The sequence below is a fragment of the Durio zibethinus genome, chromosome 5 (genome assembly GCF_047325235.1).
Source record: "Durio zibethinus cultivar Kanyao isolate XHJ-2024 chromosome 5, ASM4732523v1, whole genome shotgun sequence".
Classification (NCBI taxonomy): domain Eukaryota; kingdom Viridiplantae; phylum Streptophyta; class Magnoliopsida; order Malvales; family Malvaceae; genus Durio; species Durio zibethinus.
The window spans coordinates 3,133,302-3,157,829 of NC_143166.1; the positions used below are offsets into that span (position 1 = coordinate 3,133,302).

Below are 24,528 nucleotides of genomic sequence, written 5' to 3' on the forward strand. Positions count from 1 at the left end.
AACGCAAAGAAATCTGAATACAATGGAAGCTTCCAGCATATAGCCCAATTCGCTAATTCCCAGTTTCCCACGTATGGGAACTTTCCTGCCCACCTTACCCCTATCGTGGAGAAATATGTTGAATTTTAGTAATTATTTTTCCATATTTGGCCTAAAAGGTTATTATAAAGAATATTATTCTTCTTGATACCCATCCAGAACATATTTCAATGACAAAGTCGAATTTAAAAATACAGAGAGTTAGTGCATGATTTGTGTTAATCAGAATTTTTTATTTAAGTGAAAACCAATCATGACGATGGAATGTTATGCCAGTTCTTCGAAATTGACAAAAAGAAAAAGCAAATTTCCGGGATCCTGCCTTCCATATCATCTATTCTCTCCATCTCATATTTTTTATTTTTTCCCGAGATATCTCATAATTATTTTTTTGAATATTTTAATTTTTTATTTTTTATTTTTGACATTAAAAATCATAAAATTTTAATTGTATAAAAAATTTTAAATTTAATATTATATACACTAAAATTAATTTTTTTTAAAAATTTCTTAAAAATCAATACATGATAAATATTTTAAGACAAACAGTAAATAAAAAAATTTGAGATGGAAAGGAGAATCAATCTGCATCCCAATAATCAAGTTGCTGTTAAAAATTCATGAAACGAAATTGATTTATGAGGACTTTGAATTTGTGAAAAGATATTTCACGTCAAAATTGATTATAAAAATAAAATAAAATATTTTTATTGCACTTAAATTTAAATCTTTTATGATGAATTATTAGGTCTAATCTACTTTTTTCTCGGAGTCCAAACAACATGGTTTAATTATGCTACTGTTAATTATAATCAATTAGGCTGTCCATTGACTTGGCTTGATTATTAATGATGATCAGTTAGGTCAGATTTAGGGTAGGTTAGTAAGATTAAAAGATGCATTAAAAAATCAAAACAACTGACATCCATAAGAGCCTGGCACAATCCCGATGATGTCATGGCTTATTTTATTAACAATGTATAGATCCGGAACAAGTCCAACAAATAGCACCCCGAAGAACACTGAACATGGAGGAACATGACGAATTTTATGACTTCCCAAGGGGCAAGCAACCCTGTCCCTGTCGATTTTGCCCGAGAGTTTTGAAAATTTTGAAAACTTTTTTCTTTAGGCAAGTATAAACAAAATGCGTCTTAATTACGAAATAAGAAAGCTCTTTTTATACAAAATTATAATTTGAAGATAAAAAATAATTTTAATTATTGAAATTTTAATTTTAAATTTATTAATTATTAATTTTAATAACAATTACATAAATTAAATAAATTAATTTTTAAATTTTAATGACGGATATAAGTGAAATGATAAATTTTTTATATATAACCTCAAATTTTAAAAAATAAAAAATTTCGAAAAAAAATATTTTATAAAAAACACCCTAAATTTTTTTATTTTTATATTTTTTCGATAAAATCAATAACTTCATTAAAATTTTTATATTATAAGGTAACATCTCAAAAATTAGTCACTTTCGAATTCATTAAAGATAAATTTTTTTGTTATAATAATCAATCGGTTAGGTCGGTAATTGAGACCGACAGGTTGATTTATTTAATCGAACATAGACGCATTTTAGCCCTGAACCACAGAAAAAAACTAACTCCAAAAGGATCTCAAGTCTTTGGTCTAGAATTTTGACAAAGAGAAATTGAAGTCTAGGTCACATCACATTGTAAAATAAAACAAAATTAATAATTTTATTCCAAAATTGCTGGACCAATGGTGAATCAGGTTTATTTTTCCGGTTTGGAAGAAAAAAAAAAGAATGCAAAGAATTAGTCACGAATAAATTCGTGAAGTATAGCAATTAGTCACGAATAGACTAATCGTGACAAAATAAAGATAAAATGAAGAAGCTGCCAGAATAAAGCACGGTAATTTGCTGTAAAAGAATTTAACCTCTTCCAGTTCCAAAAATACAAATTTTACACGAAAACAATTGGTAAGAATGTAGAAAAAATAGTAAAACAAAAAGGAAATCAAAGAATTAAGAATATATTCCATCTTATCTTGTTAATTGTAGGCAGTTATATTCCTTTCAATATTAGCACAGTTTTAGTTAGAGCATTTCATTTATAATTTTTTTATTATAATTCCATAATTATTTAATTATAATAAACAATTATATATAGGTTTATTACCTGTAAATATGAGCTCTATATGAAATTTACATAATTTTAAATTAAAATTAATTAATTATAATATAATAATTGTAAGTGATATACTCTCGTTTTAATTCTATTTCTTCTAATATTTTTTGTTGTCAATATTAGCGTAATTTTTAAGAATAAGAAAATAGATTACATATGTTGAGATTCGAATATCAAACTTATTAGATATTATATCAAAATAATTAGATAAACCAATTGAATAAAGTTTTTAATTATATCTTATATAAATATATAAAAGTCAAAGCCTTTTGATAAAAAAGAAAATAGTGTAATATAAATAACTTATATTTTTGACATATGGGCGGGTTTAAAAATCATTGTGTTCTCTAACAAATGTATTTTATCTATTTAAAACATTTTTATTATTTTTTATAATAACATTTTTATTACTTAAAAAATAATTAGTTAAACTAAATTAATTAAATTTATTACATTTTAAATATTCAATATTTTTACCTTATTTGAATAAGTTTAAATTAATTTGGTCAATAATATAGATAATAAAAGAAACTAAATTAAAAATTAATTACTCATGAATATATTTTCATATTTTCTTATTACTTATGAAATTTTAAGTGAAATTTAATGTGGTAAATAAGGAAATAAAAATGAGCCATTTAATGAGTTGACAATAATCATATAATTAAATTAGGAAAGATTTTGTTTTCTTTTTCAAAAAATTTAGTAGGCAAGAATTCAAAATTTGTAATTTTGAAGGGAAATTGCATTAATTTTATGTTTTTTTTATTACTTATTCTATTAGACAATTAGTAATAGTTACTACTTAATGCATTGACGATAAAATTTTTTAATAGTAATATAAATACAAATGTATTTCTAAAAAGAATATTAAACAATTTGAATTTGACTATTCTCCAACTTTGTTTTACTACAATTTTATTTCTATTAACTTATAAAAATTTATTTTGTAGTCTTGCTTGCTATTCTTTTATAAGTTTATTGAGATTTTACTCATAATTTTTGTTTATGCAATTGTTAGGTTCTATTTTTAAAATAGTAATTTTATCAACTATATATTTTAGTATAAATTTTTTTCTAATTTATAATTTAAAGGTGAATTTTTTATATTTTATGTATTTATATGTGTGTATGTGTGTGTGTGTGTGTGTATATATATATATATATATATATATATATATTGAATGTAATGTTGCTAAAAAATTCCTTTCTTTTGCGAGATATTAATTAGTATAAGCTTAATAAATGTGGTTTATTTTAGGAAGCTACTCGATAAAATTTTACAATCAAATGCGCTATTATGCTGAGTGGCTATGCATTGATTGAAAGACAAATCATAAGGATCTCAAATATTGTATTATAAGCCAAATTAACTTAAAATTATATAGTTGAATATGACTTGACTAAATATCTATTGGTTTCAGTTGAAAATTAAAAAATTATTTTATACGTTTTCAATGAATGAAGCTTTAGATGATGTAAGGGGTGTTAGTTTGTAATTTTTAAAAATCTTGTAAAAAATGGAACAAATTCCTCTATTTTTTTAAATTTACCATTTATTCATTTAATAAGTCCTAAAATTTTAAAAATACTAAAACTATAATCGAAACTCTTATACCCAACTTTTTATATTCTTCCCTATATATTTTTTTAGATAGACATTCTTAATTTAATTTCTTTTTTAGATAAATGGATATTTCAAGATATGATATTGATATGCCACCAATTTATAACAATAACACACACAATGTTGAAATAAAAATGCCAATGGTTTGGTTTTAATTTAAGTTCAACTTCTTCATAATATAAGATATATATATATATATATATTAATACAACTCCTTCATTCATTTGAAAAAAACATATGTATAATTAAGTTTTAAATTTAATATATTAATTTTACAAAAAATTTTGTACAATTAATATTAAATGTTATTTTCACAATGATTTTTTAAACATATAAGTTTATCTAATTAATTATTTATATGTTCTCTTAAAATTAGATGAATATATATACAATTAGATTTAAAGTAGCAATTATATTATAGATATTCAACATAAATTCACGGCATTGAATGGAGCATAAATTTTTTAATTGTTACAAGTAAAATTGAAATTGTTGATTTTGCCCATACTTTTAAAGAAACAAAATAGCAAATTATATTGTTGATTCTTTAACAAAAATAAGAGTGGAAAAAACAAAATTATTTTATCAGACTTTAAGGAGGTTAGGTTGTGTGTATTGTTTTTTAAAAAAATTAGATTGTATTTATTATTAGGTGTCATTACTATTATTTTTCTACTCATGCATTGGAACCTTTTTTGGTGAGATTTTTAAGTTTTATAATTCATTGGTTTTATGAATGAAATTATCTTTTTGAATGAGAAAAAAAATATATATATATATATCACACTTTTTTTGTTTTGCATTTTTATAACTTTATTTTTAATAATCAAATCAAGGTTATTTATTAAATTGTAAAGAAAATGATGATAAAAAATTATTTAGGGTGACTTAGGTTTGTTCATATTTTTGTAATCATGCAAATAAAATTTAAATTGTTCTCTAAAATTATAATTACATTGAAATTTTAAATTATATTATATTATAAAAATTATTATATATACACTTACCCTGTATAATACAAATATAAAACTTTAAATGTTCAAATAAGTAATATTAGACAATTAATTTTTTGAATTGAAAAAAAAAAACAATTTTTTTATCTTAAGATTTTAAAATTACATACTATTTTTAAATATTTGATAGAAATCAAAACTTGACTTTCCAACTTTATATATAAAAAAGTAAGTATGTTAAATATGACAATGTATTTATTATACCAATATAAACTTTTTAATCTTTTACTTATCCAATTCTTTTAAATTAATAAAGTTAAATATAATAAATATTATAATCATTTAGTTACCCATGCATAATATGAGTTTAAAATTAGTTTATATTAATTTTCAAAGTATGTATTATGATTTATGAGCCGACCTATTTTTCCTTTGCATTGTAGGATTTGCACGTGTCATGAATAAAATATACATTTGGATGAAAAATAATTTGGTTGGTAAGTTATAACTACTTAATTATCATTCAACACCACAGCCCCTTTAGCACTTTTAAATTTGATACTTTCCAAAGTACTGTTTTCTTTTGTTCTTTTCTTCCTCTTTTTCTAGACAAAAGAACATGCTTTCTCAACCATCAAATAATGTTAACAAGAATGATTATTTTAATTAATACAAGATTTGTCAAAAAATTTGAACTTGATTATGTTGTTAAATCTTTCATTCCAAAATTAAAATTAAAGATTTGAAACCTTTAGACTCTTATTAATTGATATTTTTATTTTTTCAATAAAAAACATAAAAATAATTGAAAATAAAAGACAAATAGCATAAATGCCAATAAAATAGAATACTCTGAATTATAAGTTAATTAACTCCTTATATATATATTTTTTTTTATAAAAAAAATTTAAAGATAGATAAATTATTTAATCTTTCATATTAAAAATAAGATGTGTCATAATAATTTAAAACAGATGATTATAAATTATATATTCGAAATGACTTTAACTAGTGATCACCATAAAATTTGAATTTAAAATTTTTCGTCTATAAAAATAAATTTTAATTGATTGAATCAATCATCTATTAATAATTAACTTTCTATGATATACCTTGAAAATATATACAAATCGTTTTTTTATTTTAAATTATCTTTTTAATAAATTTGAAAAAATATATTACAATCAAACCGATAATTATATAAATGTAAAGAGTTAGACAAAGTGGTTGGACGACCGGTATCTTCTCCATTATTAAATTAGTACATTTCAAAGTGTTGAAAATGCTGCTGTCGGCAACGAGAGTGGGTAAAAGTCTTTTTGTAATTTTTTATAAATAATTTATAATTTTAAAACTTTATAATTAAAAATTCAATAAATTTATAAATTTTAATTGAATTGATAATTTACCTCGAACAGGAAATGAATTATGAAAGTTGCAATCATTAAATGCTTATGGCAATAAGTTCTAAAAATCTTTAAAGCTGTTGAATTTTATCAATTAACGCATTAAATTCAGCTCCCAGGCACGCATCTCAAGAAAACGAAACCCCAAAGAAAATGAAAAATCAACGTGATCGAAGGAAAAAAAGCGAGAGATTTTAAGCCGTAATTGAAGGCATATATAAGATCAGCCCCTTGTATTTAGGGAGAAAAAGAAGAGGTTGGAACGAAGTCAAAAACGCGGCTTCAAGATAAGGTCGCCTTTACCATTACTCGGTTAGGAACGTAGAAAGAAGGAAACGGGCAGCTGTTCTGTCATTGGACCAAGTTTTGTGATTGATTCTTCTTTTTCAATAGACAATAAAACGAGTTCATTTTTTCTTAGCCTCGAAGAAATGCGAAGACTTGGCTTGCTTGCTGAAAGAGCTTTATGAATTCCCACTATTTCCCCATCGCAGTCAAGTGTTAGGCCTTTTTCCCTTCGTTAGAATGGAGGCGCGCTCATCATTAAGTTGAGGCCTTGAAAATCTCAACCCAATATCAAGTTATTGATAAAAGAACGGGTTTAAAGTAAACTTGATCAACGGTCGAATTGTTTGTTTAAATAAGAAGATTTATCTAAATTTTAAGAAAATTTAAATAATAATAAAAATTCATTAAAAAAATTTCAATATAATTTTTAGGTTCATTTAAATTTTGGGTTAAATTTTGGATAAAAAAAATTAAAATTTAAATTTGACACAATGAATCTAAATTGAAAGTGTAAATGATATATTGATATTCATAAATTATTTGAATTCGATTCGAATAAAATTTAAATTTGACTCGAATATTATTGAGTTGAACTCGATTTCAAGTAGCTTGACTTATCAATCAAGTTAAGTTCGAACATTTTTATATTCGATTCAAATAGTTTGTGAGCCTAATCGAACTTTTATATTTAGATATATTTTTATTATTTTAATTAATAAAATATTTCAAACTCGAAGTCAAACTCGAATATAAATAATCAAATTTTTATCGAATATAAAAATCGAACTTATTTTTATATATTAACCAAATCTAATCGAGCAAGTTTGAGTAGTTCGATTTCTATCTCGAATCGAGTTCAAGTTAAAAAAATAAAATTCGATCGAGTTTAAATCGAATTTCGAGCTTCAAATTTTGAATCAAGTTTGAGTTTAAATTTAATACTGTAACAGCTCGAACTTGATCGATTACACTCCTAATCTAAATAAATTATATATAATTAAAATATTATAATTATATAAGTACATATATGAATTTTTTTATATTTTATTTTTTAAACAAAAGATTTTTTAATTTTATTATATAAATTAAATTTAATTAATGAGTTTGAAATTTAATTTTTTAAATTTGAATCAAATTTAAAAAAATTTTAAAAATTAAATTAAATTTTAATAAACATATAAATTATTAATATTAAATATAAATTTGATCGGAATCCAATCGAACCTGATCATGAATACCTCTAGTTTAAAGGCCCATTGGACATAGCATTGATATTTATAGGTTAACAATAAGTAACAAATTTCACTAGTCCAAATCTCCGAATGACAGAAGACACAATAATTTTTTTTTTTTTTTTAAAGGGGGGGGGGGGGTTTTAATGACTTTTTCTTAGGGGATTAACGTAATGACACATAAAGGTGTATTAGACTGATATTGTATAAAATAATTTATGAAGAGAAAATTGTTTTGCAACCTCTGTGAGAGCCGGAATATAAAAATGGTATTGGAAGTCGAAACATTCCTGTTGTTGCATCAACTAGAATTTTATAGTATTGCAAGGGGTTGGTGGAGCCTGTGAAGATTTATTTTATGTTACCACAGAACAGCTTCCATAAAGAAGTAATTTGAAAAAAGTATGTAACAAGTTGAATATAATCAAAGAAAAATTAAAAGTTTATATGACTGCAAGATGTTCATCGGTCAAAAACCTGACTTTGAAGTTGGGTAGATTTATTTTGGGCAAATAGATAAGTGTTTATTAATGGGTTACATCAGCAAGTAAGATTTATTTGCTCAATTCATTTTATTTTTCCATAACAAATTAGAAATATTGGAGTTTTGAATCTTTCGACTTAGATTGATTCAGTGACGAAACAATCATGGGATCCACCGACGAAGAGAGATTGCTTTTGGAAAATGGACTTGTTCAGGTTTTTTCCCTTTTCTTTTTCCCGTTTTTCACATAAAAAATTCTGGGTTTGTTTTCGTTTCCTGTTATCTTGGAGTTTATGTTGGTGTTACTAGTTTTAATATCTTTATTTCCAGGTTGAAAGCAGTGGAGTTTACACTGGGGATGGCTCTGTTGACTTTAATGGGAGGCCGGTTTTGAAGCAGAATACTGGAAATTGGAAAGCATGTCCTTTCATTTTGGGTGAATTATAAATTTTCTTTTTCTTTTTTCTTCTTTTAAATGGGTTTTATTTGAGTAAGCTTATCTTATTTCTGACCATTTCTATTCTAGAATTATAGTTAATGAATGCTGTGAACGATTGGCTTATTGCGGGATTTCAGCTAATCTTGTAAGTTACTTGACCAAAAAACTGCATGAAGGAAATTTATCAGCTGCAAGAAATGTGACTACTTGGCAAGGAACTTGCTACCTTACACCTCTCATTGGAGCTGTCTTAGCCGATGCTTATTGGGGAAAATATTGGACAATTGCCGCTTTCTCCACCATTTACTTCATTGTAATGTAATTTACTCTGATTTCTGCCGTTTCCACTTTAGATGCTTGTTAGTTTTATGGTCCAATTAGTTATGTATATGCATTAATCTATATGATGTAATTGTTGCTTCATTATGCTGAATTAATTATCATGAAGTTGAGCCAGCTGCATTAGGGCCTTTGGTTTCTGTTCCTTTGACATGTGTATTTCACAGATTACATTGCGCCATTAACCCTGGTTTTCTTTCCTTCATACTTCATCACATGCGATTCAAGTTCATGGTTCTCCTATTTTATTGTTAGTGGTTTCTCTGTATCTTCAGTGTTTTATTCAAAGAGATTAACTTTTGGCTCCTTTTCGAAGATTAAATACCACAAGATTTTGTAACATGTTTGAAGGAAGTCATAGCCCTTTTTTTTTTCTGTCTCTTCCATTGCTGCTCGTGGTAGAGAATTTGCTTTTTGGCTTTGTGAGAATATCAAATTGCAATTACTCTAATCATAGTCTTGACTAATGAATTATGGTATTTATATTAAGTTAAATTGGGCGACTTACTTTGTGTGCTGATTTAATTTGTAATGCATTGGATAACACAGTTATTATTTTATATAGGGAATGTGTACATTGGCTCTATCAGCATCAATTCCTGCACTGAAACCTGCTGAATGTGTGGGTTCTATATGTCCCTCAGCTACTCCAGCTCAGTATGCCGTATATTTCTTTGGGCTTTATCTGATTGCATTAGGGGCTGGTGGAATCAAACCGTGTGTCTCATCCTTTGGGGCAGATCAGTTTGATGATACTGATCCCAAAGAAAGTGTGGAGAAGGGGTCCTTTTTCAACTGGTTCTATTTTTCTATCAACATTGGCGCTCTGATGTCAACCACTCTTGTGGTGTGGATACAGGACAATGCTGGATGGGGTCTAGGGTTTGGCATTCCAGCATTGTTTATGGGCCTTGCTATTGCAAGTTTTTTCTCAGGCACACCTCTCTATAGATTTCAAAAACCTGGTGGAAGCCCTATTACTAGAATGTGCCAGGTTTTGGTTGCGTCATTTCATAAATGGAATCTGAAGGTACCTGAAGACAGGAGTCTCCTATATGAAACAGGTGACAAGCACTCGGCCATTGAAGGGAGTTGGAAACTGGACCACAGTGATGAGTTGAAGTAAATTTCTTCTACATTTTGTGAATTGTTTGAATCATTTATTCTAATTTTATATTACTTATGTTTCACATAAGAAACAAATTCTCTTTATATATTTTTTTGTTTGAGGTCCAATGAAATTGAGATTGATTTATTCTCTAACTGTTCAGACAACATTAATATGTACGAGAAATCTTTAATGGATGATAAGGAATCACTGATTGATTATCTCCGCCGAAATATCCTAATGTCAATTTGACCACTCTACCAAACACCTTGTAATCTTCAATTTCCATGGGAGTTTTTGTCCTTTTTTTTTTTATTTCTAGTTCCTTCTCTATATTCCCCTTTCTCTTCAACCATTTCCTGCTGCATGATAGTGGAAACATATGCTGCCAAGAAGCTTTCTCTTATATGTTAAATCCTACATGCTCAGCTTATGTTTTACATACTGTGATAATTGACAACTTGGGTTGTTAAGGAACAAACTTACTATATGAAATCATGACACAGAAAGATGGTTTTACCCATGCATATTTATCTACAGGAGGAGGAGAACTATTGGAATTCTGAGTGATAATTTTTGGCTGGGATGCTACTTGATGCATTGATTTCTTTTTTCTTAATTCTGTTTCTCTTTTCTTGTATTCCCACATTTTAAAGAAATCCATTGTAGTTGTCGTCGTCTTTTCTTTTTAGGCCGGTTCTGACTATCTTCTGGAAGTTGTTCTTGACTTGCTGATGCACATATTGGAGTAAGTTTTATCTGAAATTATCACTAATTTAAGCAATTTTCATCCATGGACATGTTGGTTACTTATTTATTATTCATTGAAGTTTCAAATAGTGTATCATGAAATCCCTGTTTCTTTTTTTTTAGACAAGTGTCTTGAAGTCCTAACACCTATAACATTGCTAGTTTTGCTAAGTCCATCTTGTTGCAGGTGCCTAGATAAAGCTGCCACACTCACTGATGCTGAGATCAAAAGTGGGGACTTCTCAAATCCATGGAAGCTTTGCACTGTAACACAAGTTGAGGAATTGAAAATCTTGATCCGTATGTTTCCCATATGGGCTACTGGAATTGTCTTCTCTGCTGCATATGCCCAAATGTCAACTATGTTTGTAGAACAAGGGATGATGATGGACACATCAATTGGTTCTTTCACTATTCCTCCTGCTTCTCTCTCAACTTTTGATGTTATCAGTGTTATTTTCTGGGTTCCCATCTATGATAGGGTCATTGTCCCAATTGCAAGGAAAGGGGCTTCTCAGGGTTGCAGCGTATGGGAATTGGTCTCTTTATTTCTGTCCTATGCATGTCAGCTGCTTCTGTGGTGGAGGTCTGGAGATTGCAGCTTGCAGAAGAGCTAGGGCTGGTTGATAAAGAGGTTGCCGTACCACTTTGTATATTTTGGCAAATACCTCAATATTTCTTGTTGGGTGCTGCAGAGGTCTGCACATTTATCGGACAGCTTGAGTTCTTCTACGATCAATCTCCTGATGCCATGCGGAGCTTATGGACTGCATTTTCACTTCTAACTATATCGTTGGGGAATTACCTGAGTTCTTTTATTCTGACTCTTGTAACTTACTTCACAACAAAAGATGGTCAGACTGGTTGGATACCAGACAACCTGAATGAGGGTCATCTCGACTATTTCTTCTGGCTCGTGGCTGGTCTTAGCTTCTTAAATATGTTGGTCTACGCTGTCTGCGCTATGAAGTACAAGCAGAAGTCTTCTTAAGGTTCCTCTTCTCTTATGGGGAGAAATTCAGCTGAAATTGTGGGTAAAAAGTGCATGCATTTCAATCTAAGGACATCCTTCCACATTCAAAAGCAAATATTTGTATCTTTGGATTAAATGAATTGCTTCTGAAAGCATTAATCTTGCTTTCTATACTGGGCAGATTCTCACATATTGTACATAAAATATAGATGTAGTACAACTATTATTGTTTGATTGAAGTTGTTGGCATTCATGCATGTTACTGGACAGTTTCAAGCGTCGTTTGTTCAATGAATTAAGGTTTCATAGCTCTGTTTTTAAACAGCTTGTCCAATACCGCTCTGTTTTCAGGATTAGCATACATAAGATTGATAATCGTTGCTGATACTATTAAATATTTTTCATATAGAACAATGCAAATGTGACGGGTTAAATTGTTCGATATCGCGGCATCTGCTATCGGTAGATAAAACTCAGTGTACTGCAAGCGGAAGTATGTCCCCCATCAATAACAAGATTACCAGCTGTTATGAATCCAGCACCATCAGATGCCAGGAACACTGCAGCTTGCGCCACATCTTCACCAACAAGTCCACTCACTTGTTCAGAAGTTGTTTCATTCCCCTGGAAAATTCTGTAACCATTGACGAGCATATCTGTAGGGACACCATGAGGAGATGCAATTCACACGAATTCCATGCTCGCCTCACTCACACGCCGCAGTTCGCATCAATCCAATGATAGCAGCTTTTGACATAGAGTAGGGGTGAGATGCCAAACATCCCATGACGCCTGCAGAGCTCGACGTGCATATGATGGAACCTTTTGTTTTGCATCTCAGCATGGCTCGTGCTGCATGCTTGACTCCGTGTACGTTGCCAAGCAGATTGATTGGGATCAGATGTTTCTCGGAATTGATCCAATTGCTACATCGCAATGGTAGATTGATTGCCAAGCATAAATCTATAAGTATTATAATATCTAAAATCAAATTGAACGCAATAAATAACATTATATGTTTAATATATTTATTTTATTATTGTTATCCCTAAGTTAATTGATCAAACGGTTAATTTAGTTATGGTTTGATCCATACAATCATACATTTGAGTCATTTAAATAAAACGCATTTAAATAGTTACGTCATCTGTTCTTAAAGAAATGATTTATCCATCACCAAAGAAAATATTCATATAAAATTCCACTGATAATCTATCAAGATAATCATTTTAAAATTGATCACTTGATATTTAATTTATTTAAAATCATTATATGCAGTACATATCTATCTAAAATCATTAAATGTTATTCACATTTATACATATAAATTTATCTCGAGTTCTATATAAACATCTCATTAATTATCAATTGTCTCAATCAAATCATCACCTCTTAATTTTGTACATAAAATTATTGACAAATCAGATATGTAAGAGAGAAGCTCACTACAGACTTTGAGTTTTCCTTCCGTTAAAAGCTTCATTCACACATTTCATCATTTGCATCGGCATCTCTCTCCTTCTTTCCTTACTTCAAGTGTAAGACTGGTTTGAGCGTTGGATTGTGCCTCGAAGTATTAACTCCTATGCCCCTGGCAAAATTCTCTGGCTTCCGGCTCTAATTTTTTCCCTCTAATCTCACCTCCTTCCAGCTAAGACAACTCACCTTCTTCTAGGTAAGACAACTCAAAAACACCATAGACAATTATACATATATTTATATATTAGTATATTTATAATTGTAATTTTTTATTTAATATTAGATATTTAAAATTTTTAATTATTAATAGATTTGTTATATTTTAAAAAAAAAAATAAAATTATTATAAAATGTTATTTTATATAAATATTTAAAAATATTGATTTTTTAAATCTAAAATAATTTTTAAATAAGATTTTTAACACTAAAAAACTTAATTATTTTATAAAATTAAAAATTTTGAGACAAATTATATATTTTTCAAACTGATAAACTTATATAAAATTATACGCAAAATGCAATAACACGACCGAAATTTACCTCAACAATTAATATCACATGCAACAGACTTGCATGAAGATTAATCTAAACAATAAATGGTTAATTTTATCGAAACGGTAAATGGCAAGGAAAAAAGAGTTACCGCTTGTAATATTACTGCTGTACTTCATACCTTACCTAAACAGAACAAACGCATCGCAATTGTGGAAGATCCAAAGTCATTAGACCAAGCTTGGAGGGTCCGAGAAAAGGGAAAAAAAAAGCCCAGGCATTTCATAACCCAAGTATTTGTTCCAAACAAAACATAGCAAACAGAGAAAAATGGAAGTGGGGGGTTCGTCGAAGAAGATGATTGCAACCCAGGCAGAGATGGTGGAGAACAAGGTCCCCATCCCATACAGAGACCAATGCGCCCACCTTCTCATCCCACTCAACAAGTGTCGCCAAGCTGAGTTTTACTTACCTTGGAAATGCGAGATCGAACGCCATACCTATGAGAAGTGCGAGTACGAGCTCGTCATGGAGCGAATGCTGCAGATGCAGAAAATCCGTGAAGAAGAGGACAAGTTGAAACAGGCTGGGAAACAAAGCGGCTCTATTCCTCTCGTTCCCAAAACTGCTAATGCTTAAGCTCTACTTCCACGGTCAGTCAAATTTTCATTTCTTCTTTTTTTCCCCCTTGGGGGCTTTCGGATGATTCTGTTAAATGGGTTTTTGTTGATTGATGTTTTCCCGCATAATTTGTTCATGGGTTCTTTGATTTTAGATTAAGGGTTTTAAAGTTCCAAAATTTGGGGGTTTTTAGTTAGGTTAAATTTTGTCTTGTCGCGTTTTTCAATTGACCACCGGTTTATTGTATGATCGATGATTTTTTTTTTCTTTTTATTGTTTATTAACTTTTTTAGGACTTTGTTTTAATCAAGTTTTTGCTGTCAAATTTTCAATAAAAATTCCCTGTTTGGTCTTAGTATTGAATTGAAGCGTTTAAATGTTTTCTTTTTCTTGTTGAACGTGAAATTAATGAATTTCTAGACAATCTGGCACTCCATTATCAATACTTCGAAGGGTTTTACTGGTTTCCTTCTAATAAGGGACTCCTTTTTCTTTGGGTCTGTTAATGTCAGAGTGTGGTGGTTATCGGGTTTTTTTTTTTTTTTTTGGTTCATGTGGTATTTGATTGGATTTTTGCGTTGGGGTCCATTAGTCCATAAAATTACGTTTGATTTGGCATTTCATTTTGAAGATTTTGGAAATGGTATTAGGTTGTTCTTGCCTAAGGCTTAGAATATCGGATTCTTGTAGGGAGATTGAGAACAACACACATTCTGGACTTCATGTTGATGTACAACCTCAAAAAAATGGGTTTGATTAAGACTATGAATAGTCATGTGATGGCTAATGTTTTGCAATGTTTTTTGAATCTTGATTAATGAGATTGCATATTATGTTTGGCAAGCAGTTGGATGTATACGTGGTGTTTTTTCCAGTTACCTTCGTATTTTTTGGGGGGTATCTTGACCAGTGAAGTTAGTTATGCATGCAAAAATAGTTGGCTTTTATAATTAGGCTCTTTGCTTTTATTTCAATGAAATAGTAGGTTTAGCCAATGAAAATACATTCATTATGGTCAGTATAAGATAGTGTAATTACAGTGTAAAGCAGAAATTGAAGTTTAACTGGAAAGCACTGAGGTTATACATGCAGATCTGGAAAAGTTGATGGCCCCCAGTTATTACTTAACATGCCCCCCAGTGCATTGTGCTGACCTGAATGTCTAAGCTGATGGCAATGTTTGGTCAACATTTGAAAGTGCTTTAATTTATAAGTTTAGAGGATGGGACCATTTGTTGTCAAGAATCTTTATAGAAAATAATTTGTTACTAAAACAAACTTAATAGAAGGAACAAATATTAAGAATCATTTTTCTAAAAGATTTATCCAAAAAAAAAAAAGAACTATAGTTGTTTCATATAGAAGATTAAAGAGATGAAGAATGCACTGCAATTGTTTTAGATGCCGTCTTGATGAAATTTGTTGCTTCAATCTTGTGGCTATTTAGTTGCCAAGAATGCATTCCACTGATATTATTTTCACTTTTGGATTAGTGTCTTTTTTTTTTTTTTTTTTTAGTTCTGATATTACACTTTGCTTTCATGGTTTTCTATTTCACTCTCCATGGTTTAAAAATGTGGCAGGAAGGTTTAAACTGCTTTGGTGGATGCTGGATGTTTGTCACTGTTATCCGAGGGAAATTGGAGACTGTTTGTCAACCTTGTATGTGGAATAAAGTTGCTCAGCAAAGTTGACATGATTTTTTACTGTTAATTTGAAGGACAATGTTTGATTTTCGAATTTCCAAAGAGGCAATCCTGAAACAAAATGCAAAATGTGAAAGTTTCTGATTTCTTCATATCCGAGTAATGTTTGACAAGTGCAAATAATTTCACACAAATATGATGTATTATTCAATGGTTGTTAACTTTTTGGTCTGATTTTTCATCTTGTTTCTTTGCTCAAAAGTGGGTGAAGATTTGTTTAAAGTCACTTCTCAATGACGACAAATAGTGGATGATCAAGATTATTTATCACACCCAACATCTTCATCTTTGAATATAAGAAACAGAAAAAGCAATCTCTTTCTAGACAATGCCGAAGGGGAAAAAGCGGACGGCAAACTAGCTAAAAAGTGAGACAAAGACAACATTGTACTGAAGGGAATGTAAGAATATAAACGGCAAGGTTGGTTTGGGTTGGGTTGGGTTGGGTTGGGTGAGGGAGAAGTCAAATTCCGTGGATATATAATATATATTAAATAAAAATAATAACATTTTTATGATTTTAGAATTGTGGGACACGTGTAGTGGAGAATTTTATATATAATAGATAAATAATTTGTATTATTGGTCAGAAGTTTTTGCGGGGATTTGAATTTTATGTATATCTGACGTGGTATATAGTTGAGCTTATTGTTTTGTCATTTGAATAAAAATATTAATTTTAATTAAATTTATTCAACATAAAATTTTTTTCAATCATAATAACAATAATATTTTTCAATTATAATTATAATATTTTTTATTATATTTTTTAATTTTATCGTTCATTTAAATAGATTTTTAGTTGTAATGAAATATCATGGAAGCTTCAAAAGCGTAAAACATAACTCAATACTTTTGATTTTTGTGGATTTTTCAGAATCAATATTTTTGTGGATTTCTCACGTTTTTTATTTTTTATTTTTGGTTTTAACGGCTGGTTACGTGCATGAATAATGGTTAGAAAAACAAACACCAAACAATCTTTTCTTGTACAAGCTGGATAGAAAGTCTAAAGAAATGGATCCTATTTTCTTCAGTCATCATAATAATATTCCCTACATGACCTTTCGGGAATGTATAAATACTGAATTATGTATTCTTTTAAATTCTACAAATAAAATTACTAAGATGACATTTTTTTTTATAATTATTTTTTTAAATTAGCTTTTTGTGAAAGAGAAAAGCCAATAAAAAACTTAGATAAACTAATATATTTATTTGTTCCAATTATAAATCTAAAAGACCAAAAAAATTGACCAAACTTTAGTCACCCCCGCATGATTTGCATGACCAAAAAGGTGGAAAAAGATAAACACAATTATTCAAAGTTGTACCTAATTCAAAATCCTTGGAAGTAGAAAAAGTCAAGATGATAGGAACGCTTATTCTTCAATCATTGTCCATTCCCTATAATTAATTAAAATCACAATAAACATATGCAATAATATTCTAATATTTTCCCAACACTGCAACTCTTCTCCGTGTTTCCATGCACATAAAGACAACCAAATTGTAAGTGACTCATCTTTTTGACAAAAATGGGTTAGCAAAGTGAATGTCAATCCTTACTAGGCGTAGCTGGTCATATTATATTACAAAAGCTCACGTGGGTCGGATGTCCGAGCCCCAAAAAAAATTTTAAAATATAAAAAAAATTATTCAATATATTAATAATAAAAAATTTTAATTATATAAACAGAATTAAAATAATGGTACATATTTTTTAATATATATTTTTAAAAAATAATTCATAAAAAATAAAATATGTGTCGCTATTTTAACTTTATTTATAAAATTAAAAAATTTTATTATGAGTTTATTAAATAATTTTTCAAAAACAAAATTGAGAAAAAAGTTGATGAAGAAATCCATTTCTCATAACTTGCTTAAATGGCGATTAACTTTCCATTTTGATTTTTATCACATTTTCGATGTAACGTGATTAAATTTTATTATATTATTAGTTAAATTTAAATATCAATTTTAATAAAATTATGTTAATATAAAATTTTTATTAAAATTTTTTTTAATCACAATTATAATAATTTTTTAAATTATAAGTATAATAACTTTTATTATTATTTTTAATTTTATTACAATCAATTTAATTATTCATTTTTTTTATTAATTATTAGAAAATCGGTTAATTCGGTTAGTGCGATTATCAATTTTAAAAATCAAAAATTGATCGAATTAACTAATTTAATCGATTTAAAAAATTGATTATAACTAAAATCGAATAAACCAAATCGATTCAACTGAATTTATTCAATTTTAATTAATCTAATCAATTTAAACCGACTTTTATTCATCCCTATCCATCTCTTCATTTCTTGCCATTCTTTTTTTACCCATCTCTTCATTTCTTGCCATTCTTTTTTTTTTTTCAACTTTCAACGTTCAGAATTTCAGATTGACAATATATTGTGGATGGCGTTTTTTTGGATTTTAAATGAATTTATATTTATGATTTATTCATTTATTTGTAAAAATAATTAAATTTGATTGGTGATTGGTAAAAAAATTATTTTATTTATTCAAGTTCAATTTGTTCGAATGATAAAATATTTGAGTTAGGTTCATATTAAATTTAATTAAATTAAAATAATTTATTTATAAATGTTAAATAAATATGTTCATGAATATATATAAATGAATATATCAATAAATAATAATTAAATTATAATTAAATAAATTTAAATAGAAAACTTTAAACAAACCTTAAAATAAAATTAAAATAAATGATAAAAATATAATTTATTATTATTATTATAAATAAATAAGAAATAAATAATAAATATATAATAAATGAATGAATAATAAATAAATTATAAATGAATTTATTTATAAACATAAATAAATCAAATAAATTTTAATTTGTATCTTATTTATTTAATAAAAAATAAAAATATAATTTAAAATTATTTATTAAATTTAATAAATAAATATAAACAAATAAAAATTAACTATATTCGCAAGCTATTCGTAAAAATTACATAAATAAATATTCAATCAAAACTAATAGATAGTTGATTCAATCGATTATGTTCATTTTTTTTACGAAGAGATCTTGGATTTGAGTCTTACCGATTATCACTTGTTATAGTCATCTTGAATGTATGACTTACAATTATTTGTCTTAAACTATCATTTACGACACATTTTATCTTGATCTAAGAGATTGAATAATTTATCTATCATTAAATTTTTTCTTACAAAAAAAAAATTCAATCAAAATCAAATCATCAAATTAAAATAGAGTTTAAAGATAAGCTTTGGTTGAATTGAATTTGGGTTCAATGTCCATTAATGTTAAGCGTTTTAGCTTAATAATTTACTCTTTTTTATTGGTCAATTAAAATTTAAGAAAAATTTTTTTATTTTATCTTTAAAATCATAGTAAATTGTCAATTTATAAAAAAAATTTATAAATTTTTTAAAATTTTTTAAATTTACAAATAATCTATCAATAATTGTAAAAATTCAAACTTAAATATTTTATATTCAAACCTTAAATTTGAACCATAATTTCTATTGGCTATATTCATTTTTAGTTGACCATTAGGAGTTTTTGCATTTTAATTTTAATTAAAAATGGTAGTTGTTGTAATAAAATGCGGTGTTTGTCCAATAGACGGCACCGGCTCTCTGCAAACAAAACTAATGACAACGTCGTGATTGGTTGTCTCGACTCAGTCTTCACAATCCAAATTCCATGTTCCCAAATTTCTATGTACAGAAACTTATTTATCCGCTGGTCCCAGTCCCTCTTTTCTCATTATTTCACTGACACCGTTGACTTTTCCTCCAGATCCGTTTCCTTCGTTATGCCATTGGAAAAATTGACGGTGTAGATCTTCCTATCAAAATTATGGCAATTTTTTTAAAAATTATATTCATAATTAAATATTATATTCATTCATAATTAATTATTATATTATTAAATAATCAATTAATAAATTAAAACTTAATTAAACAATCAAATTTACATCTAATAAAACTTGAAACTAAAAAAAAATATGAAATCAATTTTTATTTTTCAAATTTGGTGGTCCAATTGCTTAAGTAAATTATAAATGTTGCAAATTTTTCATACAAAATCTATATACAAAAATTAAATACTCCCATTATCTTCATGTGGCGTATAGAAAAATAAAAAATTGGTACATTTGACTAATCACCCTAAAAAAATCATAGATCACTCATTCAACTTTGCATCTACCCCAGAATTAATCCAAGTTTGAGTATGTACAATAATTTAATTTTGTGACTTGTCAATAAGGTTTTGGTATTTTGCATATCATTGTGAAGGTGAGTTAAAAAATATCAAAACGGCACGTGTTATCACACTATATTTGTAATTGATTGAGTTAATAAAAATAAAATATTTTATTTATAAAATTTATATTTAATTTATATTATTATTAATTTTTTATGAACGATTTATAAATATAATATAAATTAAACTTATAATATGTTATAATATTAAAATGAGATAATTTTTTTATTTAAATTTTTATAAATTAAAATGTCTCGTCAATCAGAAAAATAAAAACCTTTCAAGTTTTATTATTCATAATTCAATGACTTGACTTCAACTAAACCCTAATTAAGAGCACCTCATGTAACCTTAAACGAGGGTAAAACCATCATTTAAAAACATGTGTAGTAGAAAAATGGAATTCTCTCATTCCCATTTTATTTATGCATACATTTTTTTGAGATGTTTTAAAGTTATGTCATAAATTTTTTTTAACATCTAAAATTTTTATTTTTTTATATTTTAAAATTATTTTTATGAATTTTTTACTTTTTAATATTAAAATTCTGAAATTTAAATTTTATAAAAAATTTGATTTTAATATTAAAAACATTAAAATTAAATTTTTTTTTAAGCTTCATAAAAATAATATAAAACAAACAAATTGGATCGGAGGGTACTAACATTCTTTTATGGCAGCATCGTCAAATGGGTGTCCTAAACCGTGACCCTTTCCCTTGTTGTGGAAAAATAATGAAGAAAGTTAGGAATATTTTGATGGGGCCTTTTTGTGATCATACGACGTTGGCAGTATTACAATCTGAGAATTTGTAGAAAATAAAATAATATAAATATTAGTATATTTGTATGGACATGTATCTGACAGCTCTGTATATATTCAGAGAGATGGGGAAGCAAAGGTCAAAGTAAGGCTGTTGGGTAGAGGCAATGATTTAAAAGGAAGGCAGATCAGAAACTCGTGATGGGATTTTCATTTTGGTTTTGCATTTTTTTTTTTTTTGAAAGTGTGCAGAGATTATAGAGTATAGAAACAGAACAAAGCCAGCAGTAGGCAGGTATTATCAGTGCTCCTTCAGGAATTTACAGCTTCGTCTGTTCCTTTTCTCGTGATCTGTCTCTTTCCTTTGGTTGTTTCGTTTATTTTTCCTTCTTTTGCTTTTCTTCAAAGGGCTTCTGCACTTTGTGCCTATGTTGCTGCTTTGTACCTAGACAATTCCAACAAGATTGAATGAACCATGACTTAAAATATAGCACAAAAACCTGAAAGTGATCGTACTAAAGGGTTTCTTTGCGGAGAATCTTCTTGGTGAAAGTTTTGAAAGGATATACCTTTGGGCAAAAAGGAGTGATTTTGGGGTACCCATTTGAGCTGTTTTTGTTTTAAATTATCAGAAGGTTTTAAAGAAAAGAAAAGAAAGAATTTTTGAGGAGATTGAAAAATGAAGAAAATGGGTAGTTGTGGGAGGAGTGGTAAAGTGAGGCAGTATAGAAGATCAAAGGTGCCTCGTTTAAGATGGACACCTGAACTTCATCACTGTTTTGTTCATGCCATCGAAAAGCTTGGTGGTCAAGCCAGTAAGTTCCTTTTTTCTTTTTGTTTCCTTTCTCTTCGTCTTGTTTCTTTTGGTCTTTGAGTTATCATAGTGCTAATGGTTTCTTCTGTTGACATCGACGTTTCTGCCAGAAGCTACGCCAAAACTTGTTCTTCAACTCATGGGTGTGAAAGGGCTCACCATTTCACATTTGAAAAGCCACCTTCAGGTTGAAATTTTTATATATTATCATTCGTTGTCCTTTGCTCGTTGTGTTCACATGGGTTTCCATTCCTTGTAACCAGATGTATCGGAGCATGAGAGGTGATCTCGGCAGACAAGGTATATATCTTACCTCTTTTTTACTCCTTTCCCATATGCACTATCACAAATATTTATAATTAACTCTCCTTTAAAAAGCATTTTTTTTTCCATGATTTTTTCTTCTAATGGTTGTCTTTTGGTAAAGAGTAGATGTATCACTTTATTTATTATCTCCTTTCTCTCTTATTTACTTGATACCAAAATAGATGAGAACATCCATTAGCTTGTTTACTTGCAAATCTTCTACTATTGGCATGTATGATGAAAACCCATAACCCCGTTAATTCCTTGACTGTAGCTGCTTCTCAATGTTTTCTGAATAAAATCAAACCATGAATAATGGCAACATCCCTTTACCTTTGTTTGATTTCTGTGTTGGTGTGTTAGGTCTCTCAATGACAGATAGGAGTTCAACCCATCGAAGAAAACAATCTTTTGAGAGCCATGATGGATGTGTTGATGAAGTAAATGATATGGGTTTTCACTCAACTTCAAAGCCCATTGAAGAATCAGATTCTAATTTGATCCACAGTCCACTTCCTTCGAAAAGGTCAGCTTAGCTCTATCCCTGATCATGGGGTACAGACTTTTCAAATATAAAAAAGAAAAAAGTTGATTCATGAGGCCACGAAGTGTCATCCTCAACACCTGTAATGCTTTCTTTTATTCTCAAGTTAATAGTGTAGTGCAAGAAACATACAAACAAAAAATTGTATTGCATGATCTATTCTTTTCAGCTACTACTTTTTCTTTTCCCTCTAAAATTCTTTTTGTTTGATTTCTTTTTTCTTTTTTTTTTTAACCCCCCTTCCAGAGCTAGAATTGAGACCCGGAGTTCAATCTCTGATCAGAAACTGCAATGCAGCCAAGGGATATATGAGACAGTCTCAAATCCGTACTCTTTTGATGATTTTCTGCGGATCATAGCTATGCATAAGGGAATAAAGGTGGGTAATGGTGCTTTCACATTGGAGCGCACCCAGTCTGATCATTCTCACGGTCAATCCATAACCTTCTCCCTTCCACATGATCTTTGCGACCTCAACTCTTTCAAATATGCAGCGGAAGAATCTGGTTTGCGTAAGGTACACTACAGAAACCCACATTTCCTTCTCTCTCTCCCTGATATATTTCTTTTGCCAGCTTTTCTTTGTGATCTTGAGTGTATCGTTGGTTTGGTTCCGACTTTTTAAATTCCAACCAGTTCATGGAAGGTTGGGCTTGTTTTATATAGCTAGTTTCCACACACAATGTGGCTCTTATGACCAGTGGTAACGGTGAATATCCCTGCCTTCTAGGCCTACTTGCCTTCCAATAGGTCTGGTTACATAGTGTTTTCACTTCAACACCAGTTCATGACAAGCAAAACATCTAAAAATTTGTCATGAAGCTTTCTGATTGATAGAGTTCTTGGTTCTTACATTCTGTGGTCCACTGTAATTCTAATGAACAGGGGACCCCCTTGTGGGGCAACCAGAATGGAAATTCAAAAGGAACCTTTATTGCATTGGACCAGACATTACTTCTTTAGAACTAACAGTCTTTAAAGATTAAAAGTGGTGGGCCTAGTCTTTATTGAATTTCATGGTTCTCTTCCTTCCATAAGTAACATTTTTCCTGAATCAACTCAGATTTTTAATTATCTTATCCATTTTTTACAGCTTTTTACTAGTTTTTGCCTTCGTAGTAAATGTTTCCCCATTCTATGACTGGTTCATTTCCGTGAAATTTACCCAGGATTTTTTCAGTTCTGAAATATGGCCACACCGTGCATGGATTATGGCATTCAAGTCGACATGAAAAAAAAAATGCATTTAGTACTAATCAAGCCAGAATTTTCCACGTTTCAGGTTGCCATGGTTGAAGAAGAGCACAAACACGCAGTGGAGCAAACCGGTAAACATGTTGAACTCAATGTAAAGAGACTCTTAGGCGACGAAGACGAAGAAGAAGGCGGTGGCTGTGAATTATCATTGTCACTCTCATTGCATCATCCATCTTCCCAGAGAAGTAGGGCTTCTTCCACAAGTGAAATCAGCTGCAGCGAGGCATTCTCATCGTACTCCTTGTCTAATTATAAAGACTGCTTGGGCTCTTCCTGCACCCAATGTAGTCTAAACTTAGATCTATCTATTGCTCTTTGTGGCAACTAATGTTTATTTTTTTTCTCTTTTGAGATAAACTAATTAGAACCAATGAGTCAAGCCGGATTGTTCTTCGATACACTTTGATTATGTTCATAATTTCTTTTACTATTATTTCTAAACTAGTAATTGAGTTTAT

At 28.8% G+C, this 24,528-nt stretch overlaps 2 protein-coding genes and 2 pseudogenes across 5 annotated transcripts; 3 read left to right on the plus strand and 1 right to left on the minus strand.

Annotated features, from left to right (window-relative positions):
- The first annotated feature begins 8,229 nt into the window (after positions 1-8,229).
- On the plus strand, positions 8,230-12,048 carry LOC111282701 (protein NRT1/ PTR FAMILY 8.3-like; annotated as a pseudogene). The gene is made up of 5 exons (XR_016342091.1): positions 8,230-8,415; positions 8,531-8,636; positions 8,735-8,952; positions 9,544-10,100; positions 11,024-12,048. The product of XR_016342091.1 is annotated as a protein NRT1/ PTR FAMILY 8.3-like (transcript).
- Positions 12,049-12,104: 56 nt separating this feature from the next.
- LOC111282702 (short-chain dehydrogenase reductase ATA1-like) lies at positions 12,105-13,320 on the minus strand. Its single transcript, XM_089760369.1, has 4 exons — positions 13,263-13,320; positions 12,524-12,772; positions 12,292-12,465; positions 12,105-12,196 (listed from the first exon to the last, which is right to left on the minus strand). Exons 1-4 carry the CDS (start codon positions 13,318-13,320, stop codon positions 12,105-12,107), a joined length of 573 nt encoding a protein of 190 aa, XP_089616495.1.
- A 686-nt stretch (positions 13,321-14,006) lies between these two features.
- Positions 14,007-16,268, plus strand: LOC111283090 (NADH dehydrogenase [ubiquinone] 1 beta subcomplex subunit 7 pseudogene; annotated as a pseudogene). The gene is made up of 2 exons (XR_016342092.1): positions 14,007-14,433; positions 15,985-16,268. The product of XR_016342092.1 is annotated as an NADH dehydrogenase [ubiquinone] 1 beta subcomplex subunit 7 pseudogene (transcript).
- Positions 16,269-21,250: 4,982 nt separating this feature from the next.
- LOC111282573 (myb family transcription factor MOF1-like) lies at positions 21,251-24,511 on the plus strand. 2 transcript variants are annotated; one of them, XM_089760602.1, is made up of 7 exons: positions 21,251-21,444; positions 21,558-21,964; positions 22,074-22,150; positions 22,227-22,263; positions 22,648-22,795; positions 23,060-23,330; positions 24,096-24,511. In XM_089760602.1, exons 2-7 carry the CDS (start codon positions 21,829-21,831, stop codon positions 24,396-24,398), a joined length of 972 nt encoding a protein of 323 aa, XP_089616728.1. In that variant the 5' UTR covers positions 21,251-21,444; positions 21,558-21,828; the 3' UTR covers positions 24,399-24,511. The 2 variants fall into 2 exon arrangements, with proteins under 2 accessions (XP_089616728.1, XP_022726444.1); XM_022870709.2 differs by having other exon boundaries at positions 21,304-21,444; positions 22,633-22,795.
- Positions 24,512-24,528: the final 17 nt, after the last annotated feature.

What these genes read in the sequence shown, in the direction of transcription:
- LOC111282702 (XM_089760369.1), bottom strand. Translation starts at nt 13,320, where the DNA reads ATGCCGATGCAAATGATGAAATGTGTGAATGAAGCTTTTAACGGAAGG. An exon ending in ATTGATGCGAACTGCGGCGT is followed by an intron (nt 12,466 to 12,523) that starts GTGAGTGAGGCG and finishes GTGTCCCTACAG; the next exon opens with ATATGCTCGTCAATGGTTAC. An exon ending in GGGACATACTTCCGCTTGCA is followed by an intron (nt 12,197 to 12,291) that starts GTACACTGAGTT and finishes AATATTTAATAG; the next exon opens with TATCAGCAACGATTATCAAT.
- LOC111282573 (XM_022870709.2), top strand. Translation starts at nt 21,829, where the DNA reads ATGAAGAAAATGGGTAGTTGTGGGAGGAGTGGTAAAGTGAGGCAGTAT. An exon ending in ATTTGAAAAGCCACCTTCAG is followed by an intron (nt 22,151 to 22,226) that starts GTTGAAATTTTT and finishes CCTTGTAACCAG; the next exon opens with ATGTATCGGAGCATGAGAGG. An exon ending in AGTCCACTTCCTTCGAAAAG is followed by an intron (nt 22,796 to 23,059) that starts GTCAGCTTAGCT and finishes CCCCCCTTCCAG; the next exon opens with AGCTAGAATTGAGACCCGGA.